A 19,208-nucleotide genomic window follows, 5' to 3' on the forward strand; every position below is an offset into this window, starting at 1 on the left:
TAAACATTTTTATTTTTAAAAAATAAAAATAGGGGCGCCTGGGTGGCGCAGTCGGTTAAGCGTCCGACTTCAGCCAGGTCACGATCTCGCGGTCCGTGAGTTCGAGCCCCGCGTCAGGCTCCGGGCTGATGGCTCGGAGCCTGGAGCCTGTTTCCGATTCTGTGTCTCCCTCTCTCTCTGCCCCTCCCCCGTTCATGCTCTGTCTCTCTCTGTCCCAAAAATAAATAAAAAACGTTGAAAAAAAAAAATTTTTTTTTTAAAAAATAAAATAAAAAAAAAAATAAAAATAAAAACAAAAAGTCACAGCTGGCATTAAAAAAAAAAACAAAAACAAAAAACAGCAACATGACTGAAAGCTGACCCAGCCTGAGGCTTCAGCAAGAAGAGGCAGCTGGAAGGAGTGTAATGACTTGACGAAGAACATTTAAAACAGATTTAAAAATACACAAGATCTAGATTCGTTAATTCAAATGAGCTTAGTTGAATAGGTAAAGTAAAAAACAAATCCTACATGACTTGTTAAAAGTAAGCATTACTTAGTTCAGCTGGATTGTGTTACTGAACTACCAGAGCCAGAAAATAAGCTTCTAGAGGCTGCCCTCCCACCTTGGCTCATGGCTCCTGTCTCCAAAACCGGCAACATGGCATCTTTCTGACCCTTCAGCTGTCACACCTCTCCCTCTGTCTCTCCATCTGACCACAGCTAGGAAAGGTTCCCTGTTTTTAAGGACTCATATATTTAGACTGGGTCCAACCAGGTTATCCAAAATCATCTCCCCATTTCAAGGTCCTTAATTTTAATCACATTGGCAATGTCTTTTTTGCCATATAAGGTAATCCATTCACAGGTTCTAGGGACATATTTGGGGGTGAGGGTGAGGGTTGCAAGGGTATTATCCTGCCTAACACAGACAGTACAAATATATATTTCTTTTAACTGCTTTCAAAGACGGGTACATAAAACAATAATTATAAAATTATTGCTAGGCTTATGACATAAATATTTAGTATCTATAATAATAGCACAAAAGAGGAAGGAGCAAATGGAGTTATACTGAAGCAAACTTTCTATGTTTTACTGGAATTAAGTCAGTATTAATCTGGAGTAGATAAAATATCCAGCATAATTCCTAGACAAATCATGAAAAAAAACTCAAAAAATACATTATAAAAAACAACAAATGAATTAAAATAGAACTCTAGAAAATATTGAGTTAACGCTAAAAGAAGGTAGTAAAAGAGAAACAAAAGGGAAAAAGACACAAGACATGTAAAAAACAGCAAAATGGCAGACGTAAATCAAATCATATCAATCATAACATTAAATATAAATCCACGAAATGTTCCAATAAAAAGACAGAGATTGTAGGAAGCATTTGTAAAAGGACAAACTCCAAGCATACGCCATCAACAAGAGTTGCGCTTTAGATTCAAAGACACAGAATGGTTGAACGTGGAAAGATGGAGAAAGATAAGTCATGCCAACGATTCCCACAAGAGAGTTGGAGTGGTGACACTAATATCAGACAAAATACACTTTTCAGGGAAAAAAAGTGCTCTGAGGGAAAAGAAAGATGCTGTAATGATAAAAGGATCAATCACCAGAAAGATATAACAGTTATAAACACACACACACACACACACACCTAACAACTAAGCCCAAAATATGCGACGCCAAACAGACATCAGTGAAGAGAGAGAAATAAATTTCAACAGCAATGATTGGAGACTTCGATGTCCCCACTCTCAGTAACTGGTTGAGCTGCTAGAGAAAAATCAGCGAGGACGTAAACACATCGATGATATTGTAAAACAACTTGACCTAGTTGACATGTATAGAAGACTCCATCTAGCAGCAGCAAAGTACATGTCCTTCTGAGGCTCGCTGGAACGTTCTCCAGCATAGACCACCCGCCAGGCTCTAACACAGGCCTCAAAGTTAAAAGGATTGAAGTCATTCGAAGTAGGTCCTCTAACCACAATAGAATTAAAGCAGAAATCAGTAACAGAAAGAAACTTGACATATTCACAAGCATGTGGAATTTTAACAACATACCCCTATGAGCCAAAGCAGAAATCACAAGAGATATTAGAAAATACTTTGAGATGGATAAAAACACAAGATACATAGAGCGGTGCTGGGAGGGAGATTTACAGCTATCGATGCCGATATTTTTAAAAAGAAGAAAAATCTCGACCTTCCACATTAGGAAACTACAAGAAGGAAAGAAAACCCAGCGCAAGCAGAAAGGAAGAACCAATAAAGATGAGAGAAGAAAGTAGAGAACAGAAACACGATAGAGAATATCAATGAAACCAAAGGTTTGCTCTTTGAAAAGATCAACAAAATTGACAAACCAAGAAAAAAAGAGAAAGAAAAGTCCATTATTAAAATTATTGAAACCAGGAATTAAGGAGAGGACGAAACTACCAACATTACAGAAATAAAGGCTCTACGAGAATATTGTGAACACCTGTCTGCCTGCACATCGGATGGCCCAGAGGAAACGGACACTTGCTGGGAAGACACAGATGATTGAACTAAGGAAACCGGAAGTCTGAATAGACCTCCACAACGAGATTTAACTGGGAATTTGAAAACTTCCCATGAAGAAAAGCCCAGGGCCAAACGGCTTCCCTGGAAAAATCTGTCCAACCTTTAAGAAACAATTAAATGAATCCTTACAAACTCTTCCAGAGAATAGAGGAGGGAACAGATCACAACCCACCCACGAGGCCAGTATCGCCCGATACCAAAACCAGACAGACACATCAAGGCAAGAGAACACTACAGACCAAGATCTCTTGTGAATAGAGTTGTAAATTTCCTGAACAAGGTATCCGTGAACCAGATGCAGCAACATGCTAGGTATCCTCTGCGGTGGCCAAGTGAGACTTCTGCCAGGAATGCGTGTCTGCATTAATATCCAGAAAGCGGTGCTGCAGTGAATCGTATTAATACGACACAGGGCAAAAAACCACAGGAGTGTCTGTGCAGAAAATGTGTTTGATAGAATCCAACACCATTTATGATCGTTTTAAACTCTCAGCAAAAAGAAACAGAAGGGAGCTTCACCAAACTATAAAAGGCATCTGTGAAAAACTTGTAGTTAGCCTCATGCTTACTGGTGAAAGACAATGTTTTCCCCTCAGACCGGGAACAAAGCAAGGATGCTGTCTCTCACAATTTCTAGTCAGCCATACACTGGTGCTTCAGCCAATGCAGTTAGACAAGAAAAAGGGGGAAAAAGGCATCCAGATACTTATAAGAAGTAAAACGGTCTTTATTCACAATCCACATGATCCTGTTTCTAGAAAATCCTAAGGATGAACTACCTGATTAAAAATAGTCCAAGGGGCACCTGGATGGTTCAGTCGGTTAAGAGCCCGACTTCATCTCAGGTCATGATCTCACAGTTGGTGAGTTCAAGCCCCACATCGGGCTCTGTGCTGACAGCTCAGAGCCTGGAGCCTGCTTCCAATTATGTGTCTCCCTCTTTCTCTGCCCCACCCTTCTGCGCACGCTGTCTCTCTAATAAAACATTAAAAATTAAAAAAAAAAAAAAACATAGTAGGAATTGCTAGCAAGGATACTCTGTTTTTCGCTGGTGGGAAGGCAAAATGGCACAGTCACTTTGAAAGATCAGTTGGTGGGTGTTTATAAAACTAAACGTAGCCTCACCCCATAGTCTAGCAGTCATGCTCCCAACATATTTGAAAACTTATATCCTCACAAAAACCTTCCCATGCGTGATGATAGTGACTTCATTCTAAAAGTGGACACAACCAAAACGTCCTTCAATAAGAGATGAAGTGGAGTACAATGGAATATTATCCAAAGTCCCGAAGAAATGAAATAATCAAGCCACAGAAAGACATGGGCAAATCGTAAAGGCTTGTTGCTGAGTGAAAAAAGTCAGTCTGGAAATCCTACACACCGTGTGATTCCAGCCCTGTGACATTCTGGAAGCAGCAAAACCATAGAGATGACACATGACTGGGGGTCGGCACGGGCTTGCAGAGAGAAGGGAAGGTGAGACCCCTGCTGTCGGAGAGGAGCGGCTATTCTGTACGATGCCGTAAGGAGGAACATGGCACCATGCGTGTGTCCAGGCCAAAGAGAGAACCTTGATGTATAAAACTTTCAAAAAGTCATTTAGGCGGTCGGGGGTCCCAGGATGGAGTGCAGAATGTGACAGGACGATCAGACTGTTGCCAAAGGTGCAGCGAGCTCCCCGAAGAGGGTGGGGGGGAAGGAAGTGACCTGAGGAACTCTGGAAATGAGTGGCGTGTGTAAGACCAAAGGTGGAGGAAACCGCTCGCGAGCACTGATGTGGAGCTCATGGAGTGGTGTCCATGGGCGGATGGTTAACTTCTGATGCCACCATATGTATGTACGTACGTGTCACAGCTGAACAGTTAGGTAAAGGATGGCACGCGGGGCAGCCAGTGTCCTCACCACGGGAGTAGGCAGTTACAGACGAGCCAGCGGAAGAGGCGACAGTGATCCGTGGAGTGACGGATGAGAGGTGAAGACCTCAGTCGGACTCACGTTGGATTTAACATGGATGGTTACATACAGACGTACTTACGGGAAAGCGTGTGTGCACAAGGCTGGCGTACAACCACAAGTGTCCTCGTTGTATCAGCCGAGAGAAGCTGGAAACGTGCAGCAAGAACACAGGCACACCCAGCACCCAGGTCTTGGTTTCTGATGCCATCCTTCAATAAAAGGGCCAGGGCTCCTGGGGAAAATGGCTTCCTGAGGGCTGGCATGAGAGTCACCGTATGAGCATGGAATGTCTTGTCTGGTAGGGCCAGAAGGGAAGTGCTTCAAAAGACTCTCAGTGACAGGAGTATGTCAGAGGGACAAAAGGAGCCAACTTCGAGATCTCCCGGTGGCCGTACCCCAAAACAACAAAACAAAGTAGTAGTGGTTATCACTCGAATGATAAATCTCCGTGAGTCCATGCATGTAAAAACACGATTGGATAAACAAGTGGGGGAAAGAGACACCTCTCCCGTACAGAATTCTAAATAATGTATGCAGATATCTGCCCGCAAGGATTTGGAGCAAAACTACCCCCTCCTTGACTGTGAGCTGCTATCAGTGACTTTCTCCCAAAGGGCGCGGAGTGGAAAGGGGGAAAAGCAATAACTTCACGGTGGAGAAGCCTGACACACACAACATTATCTAGGTGGCCAAGGTCAGCATCGACGGTGATAAATCGTGTTGGTAAATGGCACTTTATCCCTGTGGTCTTCCCACCCCAAAGCACGTACCCCTAGTGTGGTCACAAGGAAAACACCAAGAAGGTCCCAACCACGACGCCTGACCAGCACTCTTCAAAACTGCCCAGGTCATCAAAACCAAACAAACAAAAACGAAAAGTCTGAAACCGTCATAGGCCAGAGGAACCTACGGAGATTTAACTATTAAACATGATGTGGTGTCCTTGATAGGACCCTGACCCAGTAGGGGACGTTAAGGGAAAACGAAGGAACGCCAAATAATGTATGGATTCTAGTTAATAATTTTGTATCAATATTGTTTCTTTGGTGGTAACAAATGCATCCTACTAGTTAGATGTTCGTAGGGGAAACTGGATGTCGGGTATATGACAATTATCTTTTGTATCTTGGCAATTTTATTGTAAATCAAAACCCTCCTAAAATTTTTTAAAAAACTTATTTTTTTTTAACAGACAAGAGATTTAACTAGATAATTCACTAGAGAAGATGCATGAATGCTAGTAAGCATGCAAAAAAAATAGTCAACATCATTAATCATCAGGGAAACGCAAATTGAAACCACACTGAGATGTCACCACACATCTACTTGAATGACTGTCGTCAAAAAGATGGTCAGTAGCCAGTGTTGACCAGGATGTGGATAGACTGGACCTTGGATACATTGCTGATGGGAAAAGAGTTTGAGCATTTCTTCTGAAGTGAACCCAGATTCACCCTTTGACTGAGTGGTTCCATTCCTCTGTATCTGCACAAAAGAAAGTAAAACAAATGTTGTCTTAACAACTTGCACAGAAAGGATCACGGGAGCATTATTATAGCGGCCACAAAACGGAAACTCTCGGAACATCCATCAGTAGATGATGCATAAACAAAACATGGTCTAGCCCATCCAACAGGATACTACGTAGCAGTAAAAAGGAGCAAGCTACTAACACACAGGAACCACACACCATCCTGGTGAGTGATGTACAAAAGGCTTCATGTTTATGATTCAGTTTGTAGGAAACATCCAAACACTGCGAATCTGTAGAGACAGGAGCATGTTAATGGTTGCCTGGCACTGATGCCAGGATGAACGCTATAGACAGGCCTTGGGGTATCTTTCTAAACATGGACTGTGGTAGGGGCGCCTGGAGGGCTCAGTCGGTTAAGCATACGACTCTTGGTTTCAGCTTAGGTCATGATCTCATGGTTCATGGGTTCGGGTCCCCGCGTCGGGCTTTGCGCTGACAGCATGGAACCTGGAGCCTGCTTGGGATTCTCTCTCTTCCTCTCTTCCTGCCTCTCCCCTGCTCATGCTGTGGCTCTCACCTTCTCTCAAAATAAATAAATAAATTTTTTTTAAAAAATGGACTGTGGTAACCGTTGCATAACTCTGTGATTTTACTAAAAATTATCATATGGTAAGTATGAAAGCTGGTGGTCTGTAAATTATACCCCAGTAGAGCTAATACTTTGGTAATAAAGGTAATACTTTGTCATGATTACCAAAGAGCACTTAAGTTTTTACTACTCAGAATAAAAGACCTACTTCAATTCTTATAAATGAGAAATCAAATATTGGCAATAACATGACGATGATTTTGTAAACCCGTCGATGCCATTTTTCCAGATGGTGTTATCTTTACAGTGAAGGCGTCTCATACATTTCAAGAGACCATAAAGAGCAAAGAAGAAAATACTGAATGTGTATGAACACCTTACAGAACTCTGGTCAATGCTTTAGCTCTGTTTAATGTGTTTCTCAAAAAGGTTATAAAAATAGGTACTTTCACTGTGTGAATTTCTGGTGCACAGACTTGGGAAACGGTGAAAGATTGAAAGATTCCCGGGGCGTCCACAGGAGTCTCACGTTGGATTGTTCTTCTTCCAAAGATTGGAGTAGACGGCTGTGGGAAGGAAGCGTGTGCGACCCTGGCGTGTCACCTGATGGAGTGCAAGCTGTCCCCCGTGCCCTCAGCTCACAGTCAGGCCCATGCGGAGTTCAAAGAAGCCCTCAAGAGGGGGGTTATCCAAGCAGGATTAGAAGGGAGCCCCACCGCTTTGATAGTTGCTAACATAAACCTAAAGCAGGTAAGTACCTTTGATCTTGGTTATCTGCTGACGTTTGCTGTGTAAGTGGCTCCCCCGCCCATTCAATATCCGGAAAGAAAATCTGGCCGGCGCCTGCTGTGTTGTTCATGATTCTGCCCTTCCCCACGCACAGCCCACAGACGCCCTGGTTGGGAACCCACACTGCACGTAGTTTTGCATGAGCCCTATGACAGAAGCATTTTCCGTCTTTATAATTCTCGTTGCGAGTAATTTGTCTGTGTAGCTGAACTTGTTTTCTCGTCTGGGTTTTGGAAAAAAAAAACCACAAAGACACAAAACAAAAAACGCTATCCTCTGAATCTGCTGTCTACTCTTGTGCACAGCGTCCTGTGCTAATTTCACCGTCGAATTTAGCACTTGCCTTGCAGGAGATGCTTTGTTTACAGATAAGCAAAACAAACAAACAAATGCTAATCACCCAGCTACTTTTTTAATCTGTTGCTTGGTGTAAACCATGCCTTTCCACGGCCTCCACGGAACTGGGGAATCCGGCTGAGATTGTAGTTACTTCTTTGTGGCGACATTTAAAGGCAACATTATTTATGATCCATGATCCAGACTCGTACGCTTATGAGCGTTGTTTCACTTTCCTCTTGTTTCTTCTCTAATCCTGAGCCTCTGTCCCTAGAGTTTTGTTTTTCCTTCATGTGGTATTTTGAGGGTAAATCCAAATGAGGGCTATGTTGTATCTGCTGTTCTCCATAGTGTCCAATTTTCTGCCTTAATTATATGTCTTCCCTCTCCCAAACGTATTTATTTTTTTTAAGTTTCGTTTTTGTTTTTGTTTTTTGAGACAGAGACAGGGTGAGTGGGGGAGGGGCAGAGAGAGAAAGAGAATCCCAAGCAGGCTCCACGTGGTCAGCACAGAGCGCAAAGTGGGGCTCGAACACGTGATCCGTGAGATCATGACCTGAGCCAAAACCAAGAGTCGGTGATCAACCAGCTGAGCCACCCAGGCACCCCTTCCTCTAGATACCCCGCCCTCTTCCTCTGCTTGAGGTTTCTTCCAGGCACTTCTGGATTTCAGAGGATGTCCTGTCTCGTGCCAGGGGCCTGCTGTTTAATTTAAGAAATCATTTTTCAGAAAACCGCTATCAGGTCAAAGCTGAGATGGACCCATCTTATCCAGGACTTCAAGGTCATTGGACCTCGTCTCCACACTCTCCAGGTTTCTCCTGGCCACATCAGTGCTTTCCATGTGAATCCCCAAAAGGGTGTCATGACCCTGTTAAATTAACATTCGTTAAGTGGAGCACAGGGGGATGGTGAGCCACAGTTCCGGAGAAGACGAGAAGAGACGCTGAAATAGAGAAGTTTCTTACTCACAGGTCCTGGAAGAAGCACACGGCCTGCCTCGAGGGACCGTGCGGGGAGGTCAAGGCGGGGTGCGGGCAGAGAGGCAGGACCCGGGGCGTGTGCCTTCATCGGGGTCTGTGAGTGGAGTGACTCGGGGTTCCCGGGTCGGGGCCAGATCTGTCCGCTCAAATCTAAAGAGCAGTGTTTCAGTGCGCCCCCACGGGGGTCCTATCTAAGGGGTGCACTCGGTACGGGGACCCCGGGTGGCGGGGAAGACCTACCAGGAGCTCGTACGTGCTTGTCACTCTGCCGGCTACCGCGTGAGCGGCTGGCGTACCATCAGGGTCCCCGCAGGCTGCTCGGTGGGACAGAATAGATGCTGAGGCCGGGACACCACAGAGTGGCTAAAACTACCAGTGGGAAAGCGGTGTGTTTCATAAGCTGAGTCCCGGGAGCGACAGGAAATCTGGTAGCCCCGCAATCCTGGTAGTCAGCAATCCTGGCCCCTGCCCGCCAGCTGGCTGCCCTCTCCCACCCCCGCCGGGGCTGAAACACCAGGAGCCTGAGGAGCCTGAGGATGGTAGAAATGCATGTTTTTTAAATACGGCTTGGATTTATTCTTAAAATGAAAATGCTCGTACTTTTCAGTAAGAACTCCTCTCGTAGAGTTTCTTTCACCGCCCTTTGTCCCCCGGCCCCTCTCTCGCTGGATCTGGAACCCTGCCGCCGTGTTGCTTGTAGCCCGTGCGTGTGTGGTGGTCTCCATAAGCCGTCTGGAGCCAGGTCCCCGCGCCGCTCGTACCGCCCCCCACCCCCCACCCCTGCCATGAGTCTGGTCCCAGTGGCACGGGCGTTTGCGTGCCCTCAGTACCGCACACGTCTCTCTCCTGTTCCAATGAATGAACGGAGGGACGATGCTTATTTTTACTCAGACAAAAAAGACATTGGATGGGTTTAAGAGAAGTTTAGCTTTCAAAAAAAAAAAAAAAATTAACCTGAATCATCCTTAAATACTTTGGCCGTCTCAGTTTGGTGTGTTAAGAATGGAATCACTCCTGATTGAATGAATATCCGTTTCACCTAAGGAGTCATTTTTGGAAGATTTGGACAGCGTTCTCAACTCGCAGAAAACCCTTGGCTTGTTTGAAGATGACGAGCTGGGCTCCATCGCGCTACGGATCCGATCCTTTGCTGAGCCGTCTGGTTCTGTTGACGACAGGCAGTCTTTACTTGCACTCTTCCAGAAGGTGAGCTCTTGTGGGTTCGCTTCAGCAAATTACCACTTACATTAAAGTAGACACATGTATAATTCTGTACGTGGTTTCCAAGTTGGATCATTTTTTTTTAGGTCTTTAAATGAGCCTTGCTTTTTTCTTTTTTTTAATCCTCTCAGGAGGGGATAAATGAGTTTTCAAAGCTATAACTAATGGGTCCACTCAAACCATCCCCACACATAGACACACACACATCACACTCGCAGGGAAAGCCAAGATTAGCAAGGATCTGGGCCTGCCCGGTGATCGGGGGCTAAAGAAAATGGTAACAGTGAGAGGCAATGATGAGAGAATGAGGGGATGCCTGGGGGGCTCGGTCGGTTCAGCGTCTGACTCTGGATCTCAGCGCAGGTCATGATCTCACGGTTCGTGGGTTCGAGCCCTGCATCAGGCTCTGCGCTGACAGCGCGGAGCCTGCTTGGGATCCTCTCTCTCTGCCCTTCCCCTGCTCGTGCTCTCTCTCTTTCTCAAAATAAATAAATAAACATGAAAATTTTTTTCTAAGTGAAAAATAAGATAAAAAAGAGTAATAAGATCCTGGCAAGGGCAGGATACAAGAATCCCTTCGTCCTTTCGTCCCTTTGACAGCCCTGGAAGTGGCACAGGAGGAATAATCCAGAGAGGGCAGGTGATAGTCAGAAGGAGCTCAGCAGTGGGGTCGGCAAAGGACTGGGTGGGAGGGAGACAGAGTCCAGACCAACGAGCTAAGCTTTCTGTGTCTTAAAGGCGCGATGACTGACCAGCGGCTCAGTGGAGACAGATGTGACCACCCAGACTAGGTGTTCACAGGGGAAGGACCACAGGCCGACTTGTTTCTGGGATCCTTTTCTGTCTATAATGGAGTCATCTGAAAATTGAACTGGGCCATCTTCCATTCTCAGTGGACAGTTAGTGATCCGGCACAAGGAGAAGATGTAGAAAATTCCAGGAATGGGATCCACAATTAAGAGACAATGTCATATGAATGGATGTTTACATTGAGTTATATTTTTATTTTTTTTTTTTTTTTTTGAGAGAGAGCAAGTGTGAGCGGAGGAGGGGCAGTGAGAGAGAGAATTCCAAGCATTCTCTGTGCTGTCAGCAAAGAGCCCAATGTGGGGCTCAAGCTCACAAACCGTGAGATCATGACCCGAGCCAAAGTCAAGAGTCAGACACTTAACCAACTGAGCCACCCAGGTGCCCTGAGTTATATTTTTTTAAATGCTATGGCAGAAAGAAAGAGCAGTTTTTCTGATCACTGGTGACACTCCAGTGCCTTGTTACTAAATTGGTGCATATAGATTATGATCAGTAAGAACAGCAAAGAAATTCTCATTTGGAGTGTAGAGAATAGTGCATGCCAGAAGTAAAAAAAACAGACCAAGAATCCCAGTTAGAAATCAGTTGCAATTGTTTATTTAATTACTTACGTGTGTATTTCATGCCACAATTCCACTTCCAAAAATGATTTGAAGTGTCTTCCAATAATCATAACAGCAAAGGCATACTTTAAACTGTGAACACTGACTATCCTGAAGTAGGAATTTGGGGATGAGTGAAGCAAAGAGAGGTCATTTCGTTTTTGATTTAAACATTTCTGTGTTGTATGCATTTTGCGCCGTTGGTTTAATTTGCTTTTCTACGTTTCTGAAAGACGAAAAGACAGAGAAAGAATCTTACGCACATCACTCTTCCAGCCTTAGCACACTTCTGGGGCACATAGGTTCCTTCACACGCAAGCAAACCATCGCTTTGTACACACGGGACTGTGCGTTGAACGCTGATCGACCGCAGCTGCTTTCGGTAACGTGGGTTCCTTTAAAGTGACACCTGGAAATGAGGGAGACTCTGTGCCCACACCGGCCTGGCAAGAAGCCAGGAAAAGCAGCCGCACCGCAAGGCTTTCTGGAGGGAAGAGGCAGGGAGATTTCACGGAAACTAGCGCTTTGCCAAAGACCTACAGGAGCGTGGGGGCTCCGATCCTTCTGCTGTGGGAGTTGAGGGACGCCCCCCTGTCTGTTCTCTCTGTGCCTTTCAGCATTCCATCACCTGCCCACTTGTCCCCTTGACTTTCTGAGCGTCCCGAATGCCCGCACCCCAGAGAAAGAGGGCAGCAGACGCCCCCCCCGCCCCCCCCGCGCCGCATCTGACCTAAGGTCCCTGTGGAGCAGAACTTGAGCGCCACACCCCCCAGGGTCCGACTTGTACAAGGGGCGCTCCGGGCCCCCCCCACCTCCAGCACCACCCGGCTGCTTCCCCCACAAGAGCTCCCCGCTCTGGGAGGCCCTCGGTCTCCTCTCCGCCCATTGGGTAAAGAACGGAAACGAGTTCCAAATGGAACTTCCGTCACGGTGTTTTTTCCAAAGCAGTGGCTTCCACGTTAACGGCTTGTGTTTTTATTAATTTGCAGAGAATACATAAAAATCTTCACGTCTTTGTGACCGTGAGTCCCACAGGACCCAGCTTCCGCCAGCAGTGCCGACTGCGCCCTTCCGTGGTCACCGCCTGCACGGTGGACTGGTACGGGGAGTGGCCGGCGGATGCCCTCCTCGCTGTGGCCGATTCTTTCCTAAGAGAGAAGGTGGATTTAGGGAGCAGGGAGGTAAGCACGGCCTCCTTTAAAGACCTGACGCGAGGGAAGTTCCAGGCTGTTGACGGCGTCTGGCAGAAGTATGTCCGGAATAGCCGTGAATCCTAGGTGGACAAAAATTTGAAATACGTCAAGCGGTCGTCTCGACTCTATCAGCTCCCGTGTCTTTTGCCCCCCTGGTCCATCCGATTTCAAAGACGCCCAGACTCCTGCCTGCCTGGGTCTCCCCGCTACTGTGCCCCGAGGAGACCAGCAGGTGTCCTTGACGGGGAGAAGATGTGCCAGATGCCGTGGTGAGGTGGCCGCAGCCTTCTGTGTGTTCCCCGGAAACGCCTCTGGCTTGTGTGCAGCCAACCACATTCGCTCAGGGTTCGTGAGCCGCAGTAAGGAAGGCTCTTTACCCAACCTTTGATAACAAAGGAAGCTGTAAAAGCATACACCCCGAAACTCGGAGCGGCACCCAGAAAAGGGCTTGCGGCCTTACTAGCCAAGCGTCCAAGGAGTGAAAGGCTGGGGGGGAGAGTCTGTGCAGAGTCGGCTGGGGGGAAGCTGACCAGGGAACGGCTAGACCCCCGTGGGCTGGGGTGGGCGCCAGCTTGTGTCTCAGACAGAATTCTCCCTGAAACTTACCCCCGGGCGTTCTTTCTCCTCTGGTTTTCCCACCCAGCGTATCAGTATATCCTTTGAGGCCTTACGTTGTCACAGCTTTACTTCACTCAAGGAAGTGAAATTGAGTCTTGTGCATTTGATAACCCACTTTAGGAGAGGACGATAGGAGATGTTAATCAGTCAGTCAGTCACCGTGAACCTTGGCCATGATAACAGCTCCGTAAAACCCTTGGATGGCTGTGGCAGAAATGCGGGTCAGGCCCGGAGGAACGAGTCATTAGTCACCGGCCATATTGTTGCCTTGTCCACTCCTGACACCATCCAAACCCCTAAAACTTCTATTTTCTTTGTCCCCTTCACCCAGGCTCTTTATCAACTGCCCCACACCCCAGAATGATATTCTTTCAAGTTACTCAGCATGTTCAATTTCCCCTTTCTTGATGCATAAATTCTTGAAAATTATTATTTTGCAGCACTTAAAGGAAAAACTCGCCTCGACGTGTGTCCAAATCCACAAAAGCATAAAAGACTTGAACACAAAATACTTTCAGAAAACCGGACGGCGTAATTACGTCACTCCCAACAGCTACTTGCGATTCATGGATACATTTGCTCGCATTTTGAGGTCACGCCAGAAGGAAATGCAAGCAAAGAGGTAAGACTTTGAGGCCAAATCAGAAACGCATATCTTTTTTAAATTGGTGCTTTTAGGGGCACCTGGTGGGGGGGGGGGTCAGTCGGTTAAGTGTCTGACTTCGGCTCAGGTCATGATCTCACCATTTGTGAGTTCAAGCCCTGCGTCGGGCTCTGTGCTGACAGCTCAGAGCCTGGAGCCTGCTTTGGATTCTGTGTCTCCCTCTCTCTCTGCCCCTCCCCTGTTTGTGCTCTGTCTCTCTCTCTCTCTCTCTCTCTCTCTCTCAAAAATAAATAAACGTTTAAAACAAATTTTTTTAATAAATAAATAAATTGGTGCTTTTATTTGTAAAAGAAAAAAGAGACACAAATACAAAAGAATGAGCCGGAATCTACCTTCCCAAGGGGGAAAGACAAAAGCCCAAGAGGTAAGGCGTTCGGAGGCTGCCACAGGGAGTCGGCACCTTCACGATGACGGCACGTGGGCACAGAAGGTCCTACTTCGCTAACGTCTCATCGTGTCTCACACCTTCTGAACCCTCTCTTCCCCGCAGGAGTCGTTTGCACATGGGCCTGTCCAAGATCCTGGAAGCCAGCGCTCTGGTTACAGAAACACAGGAGGAGCTCTTGATTCTTGGCCCTCAGATAGAACAAAAAACAAAGGTGCGTCTGGTGTGAAACCTCTTTTGAATACTTTATAGTTGGGTATGACAGGCTGGGAAGCCGGGCCCTCGCACTTGGCAGAGACGGATCAGAGCCCCGCTGTGTTAGCACGTGGCTGCGTGGCCTCTTGGGCTCAACTTTCTTATCGTAAAATGAGCAAAACAATAACAATGATAGCAAAATAGTAACGTCGTTGTATTTTCTAATTAAGTGTGATAGCAGGCATATAACTAATTATAAAAGCTCACACAGGAAAATTCTGTCATTCTTAGTTAAATCAACCTAAACTATGCTGTAGTAACTTGCAACCTGCAGGGTGTTCTAAAAATCATGCTTCTCACACTGCCTGGATGGCTCAGTTGGTTAAGTATCTGACTCTTTTTTTTTTTTTTTTTTTTTTTTTTGTGAGAAAGAGAGAGACAGAGTGGAGGAGGGGCAGAAAGAATGGGAGACACAGAATCCAAAGCAGGTTCCAGGCTCCGAGCCGTCAGCACAGAGCCCGACGCGGGGCTCGAACTCACGAAGCGCAAGATCGTGACCTGAGTCGACGTCAGACGCTTAACCGACGGGGCCCCCCAGGTGTCCCTAAGCATCGGACTCGTGATCTCAACTCAGGTCTCGATCTCAGGGTCATGAGTTCAAGGCCCATCACTGGGCTCCATGCTGGGTGTGAAGTCTACTTTAAAAAATAGAAAATAAATAGTAATAATAATAATAATAAATTAAAATACGAATCATACTTACCACTCTTGACGTGCATTGCAAGAGAATGATCTTGGCTATGTCATCCTCTCTGGTTTCGTCTGTTAACCAAATATATTTAGGCTGATTTTGATACATTTTATAGTAATTAAATGAGCTGTGGATTTTTCTTTAAACGAATTTCTCTTCAAAAAAGAGATGCCGTGTCTCTGAAAATTCATCTTCCAAAGAACTGTGTGTTTCATTAGGAAAAGGAAGCCCTGATGGAAAGACTGTGGAAAGATTCACAAGTAGTTGAGAAAGTTCAGATGCTGGTTCAACAAGATGAAGAAATTGTGGCAGAAGAAGTCAGAATTGTGGAAGAATGTGCTCAGGTAAGACTAAAATATAATCCATGACAATCACTTGGAGGTTTGCAAAATTATCCCCCAACCCCAAAATTTGAAGGTTGGGTTGACTGCTGTTAAATCTATCGTGCTCAAGTATGGATGCTTTTAATTCTTAGCCCCGCAAGGATTTATTGTAGACGGAACCGGGAGCACAGAGATGCAGGATCCCTGTCCCCCAGAAAGCTGCCTCCCCAGGCAGAGACAGAGACAGCCCGGCTCTCGGGGTCGCCACAGCGGGAAGTCCCCTGAGCCACATCACAGACACACGTGGCCTGCGAGAGGGGCGCCTGCGGGGACCGAGCCGCCCGGGGCACCCGTTGTCACCAGTTAGTTACACGCGTAACCAGTCTTAACCCTGTTTCACTGGCCGAGCCCTCCTCACCCTCTGGTGGGAGCCCGGCAGGAATCCGCTCGGTGCAGCTGTCGGCCAGCTGCCCCCCTGGGCTGCTCGGGCGCACCCGCTCAGAGGGCATGAAGGGTGAGCCTCTCGCATCTTCCACGGGCGGCGGTTTCTCCTCCATCAACTCCATCCGTCCAAAAGCTACATGTAAGCCGGTCCCCGCGATCTGTGTGCAGTGACTTATTTGCAAATGACACGTACGAGCTCCTATCGCTAGCAGACGTCACAGCACAGTCAGCCCCCACGGGCGGGTTCGCGCGAGCAGAGTGGATGCGGACACACACCTCAGACGGTCCCCGAGGGGACTTACAGACGCGACGGCTGGCTCCGCGTCGGGCCCGATTCGATCAGCGTCGTGTTCACATTAGGCCATGGCTGAGGAGAGGGGGGGCAGCTCATGCCCGGGACAAGCATGGAGCGGCCACCCCCTCTCTGCCCCCTCCTCCCTCCGGGTTCACGTCCCCAAGCCCCAGCTCCTCTCGGGAACCTTCTAGGACCCTGTTCCTTTTGAGGGCTGGCTTACTTCACACTCGATGGCGTAAGAGCAAATGCCCTTCCTTACGTGCAGACAAGCACACGTCCTAAATGGTGGGCCACCCCCTGCCAGCCCTCCCAGCGGTGGGCCTCTCCCCTCCCTCGGGTCGCCAGAGTCCCCCGTGGGCGACCCGCGGGCCCTGCTGGGCCTGATTTCAGTCTTTAGCTTCCGGCCGAAAGAAAATGGATACAGAAGAGTTCATGTTTTGTTCTGCGGTTCCTGTCTGTGCCCCCATCACAGGATGTGGCTTCAGGGACAAGCCCAGGTTGTGCGGGGCCTGAAGCTCACACGGCTTTGGGGGCATATTTTTTAGAATCTAAAATTACTAGTTCACAATTAAACATAAAAGTATTTATTTAGATAAGTAAAACATCAAATGAAATACAAATTTTTAAAAGCTGACAGTTACTACAAACGTCACAAAATTTAGAAAAATAACATGATAATGTTTGTTGATTATCTGCCTTAGATGCCCGGTAACGCCTCCCCCCTGCATTTTCCCACTGCGGGCTGAGCATGTCCTCGTGTGAAAATCGGGGCTATCGTTCCCATGGGGTGGCCAGCGCAGTTCACAAAGGTGCAGTTTTCGTTTTTGCTGGTTTAAGGCGTTTTTCTTCAATTTCATAATGTCACTGATAACATCATGAATATTTTTAACGTCACTCTCGATGGCTGTAGGCAAACTGGCATTTCAAGGTTTCTTGGGCGGTGAATAATTTTAGATGTCGAGTGAATTGAAAGCATTCATTACCAATTTTCCACCAGTGTCTTCAGTTGTTTTCTGATATTCGTGTTTTCATTCATGTCAGTATTTCTTGCACACTCAGCCAGAACCTTGAATTTTTCCAGTGTGATCACATGACACATTCTTCTTTATGAACTGGATTATTAAGCAGACAAGAGGCAGATCATTACCTCTATCCTAAATGTATTTTTTCCTCTTAATAAATTATAGCTTTTGGTATGACCTGAAAATTGTCATCGCATTTCCTCCTCTCTCCACATAATCTGTATGGATTTTAACACTTAATCCCTTTCGTGTTATGGTCCACGAATTTTTGCCTTCAATATTTATTCGTAAATAAAAATTTTACGTTATAAAATAAGGCACTTTTCACATATATCTGTGTGAGGAACCTGTAATTTTTCACGGTTCATTGAGATATCCCAAAACAATTTCTTAAATGCAGTCACTATTCCCCAAAACTTAGAAATTCTGATGAATTCTTTGCGTAGCCTCCCTTCCAGAAAAGCGGAACGCGAATGGCAGGTTTGGAATCGTGTGCCCTGCATTATCTGGAGTCGTCGCAAAGGCGTGAACTTCCGCTTTGAGTAGGTGTCTGTGAGAACCTGACCCCCCACTTCCTGATCAACAGAAGGACTTGCCCAGGACCCAGAAAACCCGGGTTCTGGATGCAGATGTCGCCAACCTCGTTTCTCGGCTGCTACCCACTGAGCTCTGTCGTACGAATTTATCTTACAACAGGACCCCTGGCCCCAGCACCGCAGTGTCGCACGACCAGGAGAGCTGGGGCGGGGGACGGCAGAAGTATCTGGAAGTCGTTCTGACTTGAGACGGCTTTTGCGATAACGGAATCATACAGAGAGGTGACCGTGCACGGTGTATAAACCCTGTGCATTCACACGGCCTCGGGGGCTTCTGACTATTGCAGAGAACTGCCAGAGAGATAAGGAGTGTGCTGCCAGCTCTGGACAAGGCCACCGTGGCCCTGAGCACCCTGGATAAAGCCGACATCACCGAGCTAAGGTAATGCACCTCGTTCGTTCTGAGTTGGAAAAGCTCAAACTAAAGCATAAACACGTGGTAAAGTTATGAGTCTGTATTCAGACATTTTCAGATTGAGTCCCTTTTGCCCGTCTTGGCTACTTTAAATTCTTCGCTCTGTGCGTCACCTGCTGCACCTTCCCCGTGTCTGGTGCCATCAGAGGCAGGCGCGTTGGCATTTTTGGGGGCCTCAAGAAAGAAAACTGACTGCCAGGTAAACTGCGTGTTGGGCTTCTGGCTGTGAACCAAACGCCAGCCTCAGAGACGTGAGATGTGCCCCCGGGACCGGCGCAGCACCGTGTGCCCAGGTGTGCAGGCGGAAGCCGTGGCGGTTCCGGAAACCCCTGACGCGGGGTGACGTGGGGTCCCACAGGTGGGGTGACAGCGGTCGTGGGGCCGCTGCCTGTGCCCATGGGCTGCAGGGACGCAGGGACACGCGCCTGGTGCTGCAGCCCCCCGGGACCCACCGCCCTGTGCCCGAGCCCAGGCGCCTACTGCGCGGGAAGCCAGGAAGGACCAACGCGTAGGAACATACCAGGAGAAACGAGATGCTCCGAGGTCCAGAACCTGACCTGTGTGTCTAGTTCGGATCTTCGGGTGAGACACTCCAGACTGGAGCTCCGCAGCCCAGCAGGCGAGACTTTGCCATCACCTCTCGGATGTGTTCCGTTTTCTATTATTTATAGAAAAGTAGGACATGTATTGCAAAACTTGTTTTAATGTTTATTTATTTTTGAGAGAGAGAGAGAGCGCACATGTGAGCAGGGGGGGGTCAGAGAGAGAGAGGGAGACACAGAATCTGAAGCAGGCTCCGGGCTCTGAGCCGTCAGCACAGAGCCCACACGGGGCTTGAACCCACGAACCGCAAGATCATGACCTGAGCCAAAGTTGGACGCTCAACCGCCTGAGCCCCTCAAGCGCCCCAGGAAAAGTAGTATTTCAATTAAAGATGCAGGAGTGGGGGCGCCTGGGTGGCTCAGTCGGTTAAGCGTCCAACTTTGGCTC

The 19,208-nt window shown here is 47.2% G+C and overlaps 1 protein-coding gene across 5 annotated transcripts in view; it reads left to right on the forward strand.

Annotated features, from left to right (window-relative positions):
* DNAH14 (dynein axonemal heavy chain 14) overlaps positions 1 to 19,208 on the forward strand; it is a 407,059-nt gene that overhangs the window by 296,347 nt on the left and 91,504 nt on the right. For all 5 annotated transcript variants that reach the window (XM_042925989.1, XM_042925990.1, XM_042925991.1 and 2 more), the window contains 7 exons: positions 7,129 to 7,326; positions 9,729 to 9,890; positions 12,307 to 12,498; positions 13,569 to 13,750; positions 14,283 to 14,391; positions 15,342 to 15,467; positions 18,091 to 18,185. In XM_042925989.1, coding sequence (XP_042781923.1) covers positions 7,129 to 7,326; positions 9,729 to 9,890; positions 12,307 to 12,498; positions 13,569 to 13,750; positions 14,283 to 14,391; positions 15,342 to 15,467; positions 18,091 to 18,185 — 1,064 coding nt within the window. The remainder of the gene's footprint in view (positions 1 to 7,128; positions 7,327 to 9,728; positions 9,891 to 12,306; positions 12,499 to 13,568; positions 13,751 to 14,282; positions 14,392 to 15,341; positions 15,468 to 18,090; positions 18,186 to 19,208) is intronic.

The sequence above is a fragment of the Panthera leo genome, chromosome F3, assembly GCF_018350215.1.
Source record: "Panthera leo isolate Ple1 chromosome F3, P.leo_Ple1_pat1.1, whole genome shotgun sequence".
NCBI lineage: Eukaryota > Metazoa > Chordata > Mammalia > Carnivora > Felidae > Panthera > Panthera leo.